Source organism: Phalaenopsis equestris, unplaced genomic scaffold, assembly GCF_001263595.1.
Source record: "Phalaenopsis equestris unplaced genomic scaffold, ASM126359v1 Scaffold000404, whole genome shotgun sequence".
Classification (NCBI taxonomy): domain Eukaryota; kingdom Viridiplantae; phylum Streptophyta; class Magnoliopsida; order Asparagales; family Orchidaceae; genus Phalaenopsis; species Phalaenopsis equestris.
In genome coordinates this window covers 141,407-153,716 of record NW_018164846.1, presented here as the reverse complement: position 1 = coordinate 153,716, position 12,310 = coordinate 141,407, and the positions used below count along the sequence as shown (strand labels likewise).

The 12,310-nt window shown below is 35.4% G+C and overlaps 1 protein-coding gene across 1 annotated transcript in view; it reads right to left on the bottom strand.

The window, feature by feature from the left end:
- Positions 1–12,310, bottom strand: part of LOC110026933 (serine/threonine-protein kinase dst1) — a 97,892-nt gene that overhangs the window by 70,483 nt on the left and 15,099 nt on the right. The window contains exon 4 of the mRNA XM_020728158.1: positions 5,316–5,423. Coding sequence (XP_020583817.1) covers positions 5,316–5,423 — 108 coding nt within the window. The remainder of the gene's footprint in view (positions 1–5,315; positions 5,424–12,310) is intronic.

Here is a 12,310-nt window from a genome sequence, read left to right as displayed (position 1 = left end):
GGTGCGCGCAGGAGTGCGAATTGTGCAGAAGGTCAACCTAAAGCTCGGAAAGGTCCTATAGGAATCCATTTTGGGTTTCCTCATGTCGGTTTCATCCTTCTAAGTGCTAGAAGTCGATACCACACACGCGAAACCTCCAAAAGAGGACGGAAATAGGTCGAACTAAAACGAGGCGGGCACCACTTCTAAGGCTCTAAGATAGTCGCAGGAAGACCCTTAAGGCTAGATCCTAACTCCTACGAGAAATACTAGACCTCACGAAAATTGAGGTCAACAGTCATGCCCGGCGACGAAGGGCTTCTCTACATTAATTTCGTGCAGTTTTTGGTTGTGCCTTCTCGCACGTCGTCTCCTCTTCCTGACGCTTTTGCGACTTCGATTTCTTCGTGCCCGACAATGAAGGGATTTTGTCGAGCATTTCTCGCACGTCTCCTCCTCTTCCTGACGCAGTCCCCTGAACAAGGAGGTCTTACGTGCACTTCTTGCATGTCGAGATGGCCTCTGGCTCCATTCCTACTTCGCCGCCCTTGCTGTAGATAACCCCGCTCGCGCCCCTTTTTCGTATATGTTCCTACAGCAATACCACGATACTTTAGCGCTAGGTGTTGACACTGGAATTCTCAAAAAATCATCCCATAAAAATGGTAAGCCTGCAATTTTTCTCTCTGAGCCTAAGATTTCCACCTTAACTTCATCCTGCCGATTGGTTTAAGTAAGTTCCTTTATGGAAACCCCAAACTCGAACTAGTTCAAAAAGATTTTGAGCAAATGTGGCTGAAAGGGGAATGAAAGTTTGGTAAACTGGACGGTAGGCATATTCTCATATAATTATCACATGATGAAGACTATGCTCATTTGTTTGCGAGAAGACTCGTTCGAATAGATAACCGTGTGATGAAACGTGTGATGAAAGTTTTAAGGACGGTCGATTTTGACCCTCACTGAACCTCATACCATTCCTGTATAGTTGTGTTTCCCGAGTCTGAAGTTTCATCTTTCAATCAAGAGTTCCTCTTCTCCTTAGCTATGGTTTACGGTAAACCTCTCAAAACAGATATTCCTACAGTTAATCTGACTCGGCCTTCTAAAGCCAAAGTTTTGATTGAACGAGGCATTATTTTACCTTTTCTGACGGAGATTTGGATTTGCTCCCAGCACCAGGATTTAGGGCAGCGAGCGAAACTCGAACAGATCCCACTTTACCGCACCCACTGTCGTATGTTTAGACACTCTCACTCTCAATGTCATCATTTGTACCCTCATTTAAAACCTGAGCGTAAAAAATATTGTTAGGCCCTCTGCCCCAACTCACACCTGTCCCTCATCCACCCCTGAGTTCAATCCACATGATATTGAAATATTAGTTGAAACGCCATCCGCTCTCCCTCCCACTATCGAAGACCCCCCTAACAACACAGTTTTTGTTTCTGCGATTGAAGTGTTGTTGGATGTTTCAGTTGGGCAACCAACAGCTTCAAACGTTTTTAAGAACAATACTGAAGAACCTTTACCTACAAAGGACAATGTTCGATCGATAATCAGGAGAGCCTTGAAGATTCTCATCTTCAGGAAGCATTAAGTGCAGAGAAAACAATTTATACTTCACATACACTATAATCTATCATTATTGCAACGGTTGGAAATCTTTCTACTGCGATTCTACCACCTCAACAGAACGAGCAAGTTGTTACTGTTAGTCAGGCACAAGGGGCTCATCAGCTTATACATGCCCAGTAATCTGTTGACCAACACATTGATCATATGAGTCAATCTTCATATGAGAAATGACAAGTTTACACATTCAAGAGGATAAAGAAAAATGGAGACCCACTCGAGCTCAGAAACTTAATGGATGATACATTGGTTACTTTAGGTAATGGCACGAAACTCGATATGTCTGTATGTATGTATGTATGTAATGTATGTATCTAGGCATGTAGGTGTGTGTGCGTGTCTCTGTGTGTCTGTGTGTGTATAATGTATGTATGTAATGTAATGTATGTATGCATGTATGTAATGTATGTATGTAATGTACGTATGTCTGTCTGTCTGTGTGTAATGCATGCATGCATGCATGCATGTATGTATGTAAATCTATGAATCTATGTATATGTATATGTATATGTATATCTATCTATTTATGTATCTATGTATATGCATACATATATATATATATACATAGATACATGAAAACATATATATACATATACATGGATATATATAAATGGCGTAGGGTTTCGCCCGAAGGTGATTCCCTGCGTTGAATAATTCGGCTTCTAATCCATCGATTTCATCGTGTTCGACGACGAAGGTCTTCTCGTACTCGACGTCGAAGGGCTTCTCCGGCTTTTTCTCACATCGCCTCCTCATGACGCATTTGCGCCATCATTTCGTCCTGCCCAACGACGAAGGGCTTTGGCTCCTCTATTTCATCTTCTTTTAGCTTCGTCGAGACTACGTCTTCTGCGAATTGTCTTCTGCATGGTTGTTTCATCTGTCTTCGTAGACCTCGTCGAGCTACGCCTGTTCCGCGGCTTCGCCCTGACCGTCTTCGGCTCGCCGTTTTTGCCCTCTGCTCGACTTGGCAAGGCTTTTACCTGTTGTGATGGAGTTTCATTCTTCTTCGGTTGAACCTGACAAAGCCTCATTTGCCCACGTGATGGTTAATCCTCATGTTGAGTCGACGGCTGTCTTCCCCTTAAGTTAAAAGAAGTATCGTGATGGTACAACTGACTGCTCCTTTATTAAGAATCAAGTAGGAAAAGTGAGAAAGCAGTATTATTTTTCTCTAAATTAGAAATTTCAACCCTGATTGAGAAATTTAAGTTCACTTTTATTTAAAAATTTCAGTGGGAGCACCCACCTATGGAAGTTATCAAAAAATGTTTTAATCAACTCAAACTAGCATGAAAGTGGAAAGTGGGGCTCATGGATATGAGACGTGTTGATTCAATTAACCATGGTTGAAGACAACACTCGAATTTTTTCCAAAAAAACATATTAACATTGCAGGCAAATCAATAAAGTTACTCAAGTGGTCTACTGATTTTGACACCAATCATGAATCTCTTATTGTACCGGTATGGTTTGGTCAACCTGATCTCAAGCTGCACTTTTTTCATCATCAGGTTTTTTACATTATTGGGACTATACTTGGGGACCCTATGAAGGTAGATCTACCCACTTTCAGCCTAACCAGATATTTTGTGGCCAGAATATTTGTGGAAAAAGATATTAATTTACCTGATGTTATTAAAGTCTGGTTGGGCACAACTCATAATAAATATTGACAACAAATCGTCATGGAGCATAGACCTCCTCATTATTATCATTGTAAAATGTTTGGGCATACCCTTGTAAATGTCATAAGCTTCAGCCTTATTTGAAATCTAAAGATCAAGTGAATAAGGATAGATCAAACCCCACTGCTCTGGACATATCTGTTCCACCTAGAGAGAAAACTATTACAGGACATGATTTGGTCTCTGACTTATGCCCATGTGGACCACCCCTGAAAATATTATTTCTGTGATTGATGCAAAGATGGATGGCTCTGCTGAGAAACCTACATTTTCAAACCCTATTGAAAACAGTACTAAAGGATCGCTACCTACACAGACTGATAATCAGGAGAACCTTGCAGCTCCCCATCTTCAGGAAGTATCAGGGGTAGAGGAGACAACTCATACCTCACACACACTAGAACCTATTGTGGGTACAATTGTTGGCAATCTTTCTACTACTGCACTACCACCTCATTTGAATGAGCAACAATCTTCGGATGAGGAATGACAAGTCTACACTTCTAGGAGGAAGAAGAATGGAGATCTGTTTGAGCTAAATAATCTAATGGATGATACTTTGGTTACTTTGGGCAATGGTACGCACCTCACAAATTTGTTAGTCGGTTCCCTTTCGAGAACTAGAGGCAGAGGCAGAACTAAATTAGGTCATCCCAATTGATCTTATATGTACTATCTATTGTGTGTGTGTGTGTGTTGTTGTCAATCTCTCATTGTTAATAGAAATTGATACTATAGAAAATCATATAATAAAAATTATCATAGATCGAAGATCAAGCTCCCACAAAAAGGTTTTCCGCTCCCACACCCTTCACGCGAAAAAGCCTTGGATCTCTGTCCCATGCTCCGCTCCTCATAGCAAGCCGACGAGTTGAGTTTGCTACCCTAATTCCACTCCCGACTTCACAGAAGCCACAAAATTGCAAGGCAAAATGCAGCGAGATGAGGTCTGCTCGACTTCGAATTTCTCGGTTCACCGTTCTCACATAGGCAATCCAGGTTAAAGAATTCTCTTCTAGCGGCTTGCCTCGACCAACTTAGTCGTCAAGCTACTGCAGCTCTCATTACTGCTAAAGGGTCCCAAGCACGAGTCATCCATTTTTGTCCTCAACCTAGCACACATTCTCATCCACTTCTTCCTCCTCCACTTGCTTGTGAAATCACCGTGCTCATGAACTGCTTGCACTACTTCAATAACTTTATACGTATCAAAGGCACACATTCACAAATCAGACATGCACGCGATTGTAGTGGGGGTAGTCATTTTACACCCCACCCCCCACCGAGTGAAAAAAACCAGGAATTACAATTGTCAAATGGCTAAAAAGAATTTCAAAAATTCTAGAAGCTAAATATATAAAACCTTTACCTTAGCAATAACCGAACGGCTTCAGAACTGATCAAAAAAGCCATGGTTTATTCAAGTAGTATACAGAACAAAGATGTATAAGAAACTAAGATATTGTAAATCAAGATGCTAAACTGATGGTTAATGCTTTCAATATTCTGTCTATAGTTTTGGTGATAAAACAAGCAATAAATTTATATCATAATATCTGAGTAAAACAGGCCCAATCAAGTTTGCATGGGCATCTTCCACCTCGCATTTATCCTTGCTGTTTTCAAATATTCTTGTTGCTTGAAGCAAAACATGATGTTAAAAAATTGAGTACTACAGCCTTTAAAAGAGTGATAACGCTGGAGAAATAGCATATAAAAATTTTCCTTATAGTCACTAAGAATACTTAGCAAAATATTTCAATGAAAGTTATAGCCTAGGGAAGCAAGTTAACAGCTCTATTTACTGAATTGTAAAACAAACACTGGAATTTTCAGAAGGACGCAAAAGACAATTTCATGTAATCATGCTACACAAGCTAAATATGCAGAAAGAAAAATCTAAAATACCAATTTATGATGTAGATTAATTGGATTTAGCTTAAAACTAACTGCAAAATGCTTCCAATAGGTCAATATCTCTATGAAAAAAACATGAAGTATGCTAATAAATACCTTTAAAGCCTCTCTGCATATATATGCAATTTGGGTTTCGTTCAGAGGCTCCTCAGTCACACTCATCAAATCAGCAACACTGCCGCCCCCACAGTATTCCATTACTATCTGCAAGAAAAAGGAAAAGAAAAAAACATTACTAAGAAATTATACAAATATAAGAACTGTTGGGATGCTACTCAAGTGAATTGCATAAACAGTGTGCACTTGACCATTCAAGAAAATCTGGAGTTCCCAAAATTCATGTTTAACTTTTCAAAAAGAGTTTGTGGTTGCAAGTCAAATTGTTAAAAGATGAATTTGATCTTTAGATAAAACATTACTTCGATAATTTGCCTTAAATTTTTCATAGGCGTAAGGCCCCTATGATTCATTACCCCTCCAAATGATAAGAGAACTTATAATTAGAGCTAGTTGTAAATTGCTAAGTGCTTAGTATACAATAGTAACAATATTTAATTTTAGGATGACAAAATATAGAACTTTAATGTCATGCCTTCAAAAGTATAATCATAAGTTATAACTTTTATACATGATCGTGTAGTTTTGAGGGAAACTTGTCATGGTCTATGGAAAAATATTTTTCTAAAATGGATTCAAGCCATATTTAGATGTGTGATTCCAATTTTTTTGTAGGTAGACATCTAAAGATTTAAAGCTATTATGATTAATTTAATATCTCAGTGATGACAATATTGAAAAAAAAAATCTAAACTGGAGAGGATTTCATTTATCAAAATATCCCTATATTTAGAAGTGGACAACTTCGAAGTCGAGATAAAAAAAAGAGAAATGATTATAATTTTTTTTAAAAAAAAGAAGAGCAAAACCTAGTACCTTAAAGCCTTAAGGAACTATTCATTCATCATCAACAATAATTTATCAGTGTGACAAATTTAAGGTTAATCTTAGCTCAAGAAGAGCTATTGTCATATCAGGCATGACTATGACCACTCTTATAGATGTCATGCAAATTGTGACAAATTTAAGATTAATCATAGCTTGGGGTGTAAGTGAGTCAAGCTGCCTTGTGAGCCGGCTTGAGCTCTAGCTCGGCTCGATAAGTGGCAAGGTAACAAGGCAAGGTCAAGCCAACCCCGATTTAACTCTTTAGCGTGTGAGCCTACTCGTTTAAGAAAATATTAATATAAAATACACTCAAAATATATTAAATTTTAAGACTTTAACGTTAAGGTAGTTGAAATATTAAAAAATAAATATTTTGTATTGTATATTAGGTGATTTTTTATTATTTTTCTCTTAATTATTCATTCAATTTGTCTTATTATTATTAAGCTAGCTTAAATTAATATCATTTTCTCTCTTCTATATTAAACAAGTCGGCTCGTGAGTTGGTTTGAACTCGTAGACTTAAGCTCGAGCTCGAGCTCGATAAAATTAATCAAGCTCAAGCTCAAGCTGAGGGTGACTCGAGCTCGATTTGACTCTTTTACACCCCTAATCATAGCTCACTGAGAGCCATTGTCTTATAAAGCATGACTCTATGACCACTCTCATAGATGTCATTCAATAAGGATGTGGTACATTTCCTATAATCTTGTGATTTTGTCACCAATGACACCGCGAGAAGGAATATTAATGATTGTGTTCTTTAACGAGTGATTTTACCACAAAATAAAACTATTAAATTACGCTCATGGACAGAGTTCGTAAGTTATATCATGGCCCAATTCTCTTGATTGGTGAATCATAGAGTGCACTTGATGAGCACAAACTTTTTGTTAGCCAAAGTCAATTTATAGTTGTTCTTTTAAACAAACATCCATCTCACACCTATATGACTCTTTTGATTGATTTCTTTTAATAATTTGATTAACCATAGTTACAACTCTGTACCTAGAGCTACTACTACTAAAATTACATTTCATATAATTAGTTTTAGTTCTAGTCAAACGAAGGCCTTTAGACTTCAATGTAGACCTCCATAATTCAAGTTTTTTCCGAGCTTTCTCTCTATTCTTCTCCACGAGAAGGATATCATCAGCGAAAAGTTGAAGATGGCTCCACTTGCATAATAAATCAATGTTGAGTTTAGGTTAAATATGAATTTACTAGTTCAAAGTAGTTATTACTCACATAGTAATTATAAAGATAAGGAATGCGGACATACATTTTATTACTTTTCAAGCAAGAGTTCTCGCCCTCAACTACAAGCTACCTAAATTACCTAGCCACTTAAACAACAAAAAGTGTGTGCCTCCCATTACACTTCTACAAAAACTACATTAGTCATCTACAAGGAGTACAACCGAAGCTGCCAATGGACCTATAATAACTATCCAAAAGTGCTTGCAAACAAGCATGTGTATTATTTGGAGGAAGCTAAAAAATTTAACTGGACCAATTTTATTTGGTTGAGTCAGTTTGATTTTTAAAGTATTGGTTATGTTATTGGATGTAATTTTGACTGACTTCATTTTTCTTATTAGTTAATTTTTTGCTGTTTTTAATTCTTCAAGTCAAAAACATAATTATGCTAATTTCTTATAATATTAAACTAACAAGCCTGTGAACTACAAATAAACCAATGACAAATGAATAATGTTCATGTTAATTATTTCACATGCCAAAATTATAGTTTCAACAAAGATTGCTCAGTAGTCTTCGTAATATATACTATTTAAACAAAATAGGATTAGGCTCATGGGTCGAATACTAAAGTTGAATATATTTTGTTTTATCTAGAACCAAGCCAATCTAACCAAAGTAAAACTCAGTTCAGTTGGTTCAATTCAATTTTTTAATTTCAGAAATGAAGCAAGTCAGTTTTAGCTTATTAGTAAACCAAAGCAACCTAACTATCCAAATGCACACCCATATTTTTAGGACTCTTTTTCCACATTCATTCATTGGCATTTGCACCGCAGCTCAATGACCTCTCTACCTCAAAATATCTGCACAAACTCAATTCAATACTTTCAATTTGAGCTTTACGACCCAGTACCTACAAATTAGGCAAGCTTCCAAACTAGAAACCCACTTCCTCTCTTAAATTTAAGCACATAATAATGCATTTAAAAAGGTCAATACCATCTGATGAGAAAGGGTTAATTGGCCAAGTGAGAGCGTTAATGACTTGAACTCTGGAAAGGTATGAGTCAGCATACAATAAAGACCTTGAATACAAAAATAATAAAATAAAGTAAAAATGAGTGCAACAAAAAACAGAATGATTAGATTAATGAGTGATAAATCTATGAAGAATAAAAAGCAAAATGAGTACATAAGAGAGATAGCAGAATAGCACTCATTGATAATAAATGATGATAACCATCCAATCAAGATTCATGTGTGTCATCAACAGCATCACGAGTAATTATCATTTTGATTTAATAAGTTGGTGTACTTATACTTAATTCATGTTCTTAAGTTTGCATTGATGTATTTTTGTTAAATTAATCACTATTTAAATTGTTTAGGGTTAATTGGGGTAATTATCTAGTTTTATAATATTCTAATACTATAAAAGTATCACATGGTTTATTATTCTCATTGAATGAAGAATTAAGAATTATTTTGCTCAAAAGCCCCCTTAATTCTTTTTTTTCTAAGACTCATCTATTCTTTCTTCTCCGTCATCCCTTTTTTTCTTTGGTGCTCTCTAACTTTTTCTCATTGATTCCATCCCTCATTAAACATCTCTCTTGAAACCTCTAATTTTCTACTATAAGTTTCTGCTTTTCACGAATCCCTCCATCATGTCTCACTTGTTTCTCCCCTCTTACCCCATCTTTCTCTTTCTCCCACTACTTAAAGACATACATCATCCTATCTCCCTCTCCATTATGTAATAACCCATTATTGATAAATCTGATAAAAATTTTGACAACTAAAAATAAACCCCAAATTTCAGATTTCTCATATTTCAATTAAAACAACTTTATAAAATTATACGCGTCAAATCGATCAATATAATATATAATACTAAATATAAATTATGAATAAATTGGAAGATATAAAAATAGCAAGTTATAATTTTAATTAAATTTATTAACCCTAATTAACCCTCTCTAATCTCCTTCACTGTTTTCCACCGACCTAACGTTGTTATAAATGCATTGATTGAGGCCTACAAAGCCTTCGAATATTTTTCTCCTTGACGTTTCTTTCGTTCGCATTTTCCCTCCCCTCCCGATTCCTCTTCTCTCGTCCGGTGTTCGCACTGTAATTTCCTAAACTGATTTTAGCGACATTTGAGATTTTCATTTCCTTCATCTTGCTTCCATTTTATTATTCGTTTTTCATGCATTGTTCATTTTCAGTAGCCGCCGGAAGGCGCCGAACTTGTGTCGAAAGTGTTGCAAGTGGCTTGTGAATTTCCGTAAGGATTTTAGCACGAAATCAACGAAGGGGAAAGGTGATTTGAAATGTTAGGAAGAAGAGGGAAGAAATTCGACAGCTTGTTTTGTGATAACAAGGCAGTCAAGTTGCATCAAAGAAACATTCGGTATTTCGGCTTCGGAAGCCACTCTATTGATTGAAGCAAAGTCTTCAGGCATGGTTTGGAATATTCAGTCAAGCGTTAAAAGAGTTTGGGATGCACAAGCATAAAAGTGATTGCATTGTATTCTACAAGCAATATGTATGCTTTTGGGATAATTCAGTTGGAGGTATATATTGATGACATTAATATTACTGGAAGCAATGTGTTGGACATCTTATCATTGGAAATCATTTTTGCAAAATCAATTCAATACTAAAGATCTAGGTTCCTTGACATACTTGGGGATTGACGTATCAAGGAGAAAGAATGGTATCTTTCAATCTCAATGAAAGTATGTTTTGAATTTGTTAGTAGAAATGGGGACAATAGTGGTCAAACAATGCAGTACTTTGATGCTTCATAATCAATAATTTTTCCTTCTATGAAACTAAATCATCATCAACAAAAAATACAAAATCAAGTAATGGATCTTCGATCTATCTTAAAACTTGCCCAATCTACATTAGAGGAACATTCAATAATTTTATACTCATGATTCTGATATAAATCCCTTTTACAGGAGCTCTTGAGGTAATATAGTATATGTTTCAGAGTTCACCAATGATGGACTGTGAGAGAAGACATGAGTTATCTTATAGTGCTAACTAAATACGTGATATAAGGGCGAGTTACTGTGAGATAGTTTAATTTTCCCACTAAATTTTTATATCATTCAGGATCATTAAAAGACACTCCATCAATGTAGCATCACGATTCCATGCATAATCACTATGAGGTAGTTTAATTCATAATTGAAATGGGTTTTCAAATGACAGTTCCGGCAAAGCTATGGTGTAATAACGAAGATGCAATTAATATTGCTTCAAACCTAATTTTCCATGAACGAACCAAGCACGTTGAGATAGGTTGACATCTTGTTCGTGAAAAGATTCAACAAAATGTGATTTCTACAACTCATGTAAGAATTGGGGAAGAATTGGGGGACATATTCACAAAGACTCTTAATGGAACTACAGACACTTGTATTTGTAAAAAGTAGGCATTATAAATATGTACGCCTCAACTTGAGGGGGAATACTATGAAAAATATTAAATCAAATAATTGTATTTAGGTAGCTTGATATTATGTACTTAATTAGAGGATATCTAATTAAAATATTTTTTTATATTAAAAAAATTCTATATCTATAGAGATAGGAGTGTATATAAATATGCAACATATGCTTTCAATTGAAAAAATATAAGAAAGCAATATTTCCCTTTACAATTTTGAATTTAAATTGAAATCATGATCCTTCAATTATTCACTTATTATTTAACCCTTTTCTCTTTCACTAGTCTGAATGATATTATTTAAAGGTTTATGTTACTTTTTTTTTCTTTTTTTCTTTTTTTTTTTTTTTTTTTTTGCATAGTAGATGGATAACATTGCTCATATAATTAAGAAATGTCTTTAATTCCCCACTCGTAGAAGAAAAAGGTCATCGTGCATTGCATTCAACCTTGCTTTAGCATCGATCGTGGGGCCATTTTTTTGGTTTAGTAGTTGCAATATAATTGCTTTTATCATTTTATTGTTGTCGACAAGTTTAGTAGCTCTAAAATTTTTATACTCTAGGTAACACGAGCAATTGTGATGCATCGACTCTTCTTTATAAAAAAAACATATAGTTTTTTTACTGTTGACGCTTGTCAAATTTGAACGTGTATGCGACACACGTCTAGCACGTATTAAACACGTGTGTCGTGCGTCTAATCTAAAAAATTCGGGCAAGTGTGACTAACAACTATGTTATGAATAATTCAGTTTAAATTTTGTAAATTATAAGAAAATGCATACTAAATATTATATTTTAATGATTTGTATCATACCAAATAACTTTTGCTTATTGTTTTATGCAAAGCTCCAAAAATTGTTAATAACTTGATCTATTTTAAACTTTTGTTAGAATTTGATAACAATGTGACTATTAGTATTGCTCATAACCCTACAGTTGCTCTGTGATAATAAGACATCGATTAGCATTACGCACAACACGATCCAGCAAGGTCGCACCAAGCATGTTGAGATTGACTGACACTTCATTAAAGAAAAGCTCGAGCCCGGGGAGATTTATGTTCCGTTTGTGTCATCTATTGGTCAATTGGACAATATTATCAGTAAGAACCTACCTCAGCCAATATTCGACAATTTCAAATCGAGGGAATGTATTAGAATATTTATTAATGGCTAGTTTTAGCTATTATTAATTCCTATTTATTATGAGTTATTAGCTTGGATATCATATTATTCATTTCCTTTTCTACTATATCATGTTTTTATTTATTTACTTTCTAATACAGATTCTGTAATGAGTATTTATGCTCCTCCTTTCATTAATAAGATTTAGCCTAGGTTCTATTTGAACCCCATATATATGTGTGTCTGTGTGTGTGTGTGCGCGCGCGTGTGTGTAAACGCATATAGACATATATAGATATGTGTGTGTGTATACAAATATATATATATATATATATATATATATATATA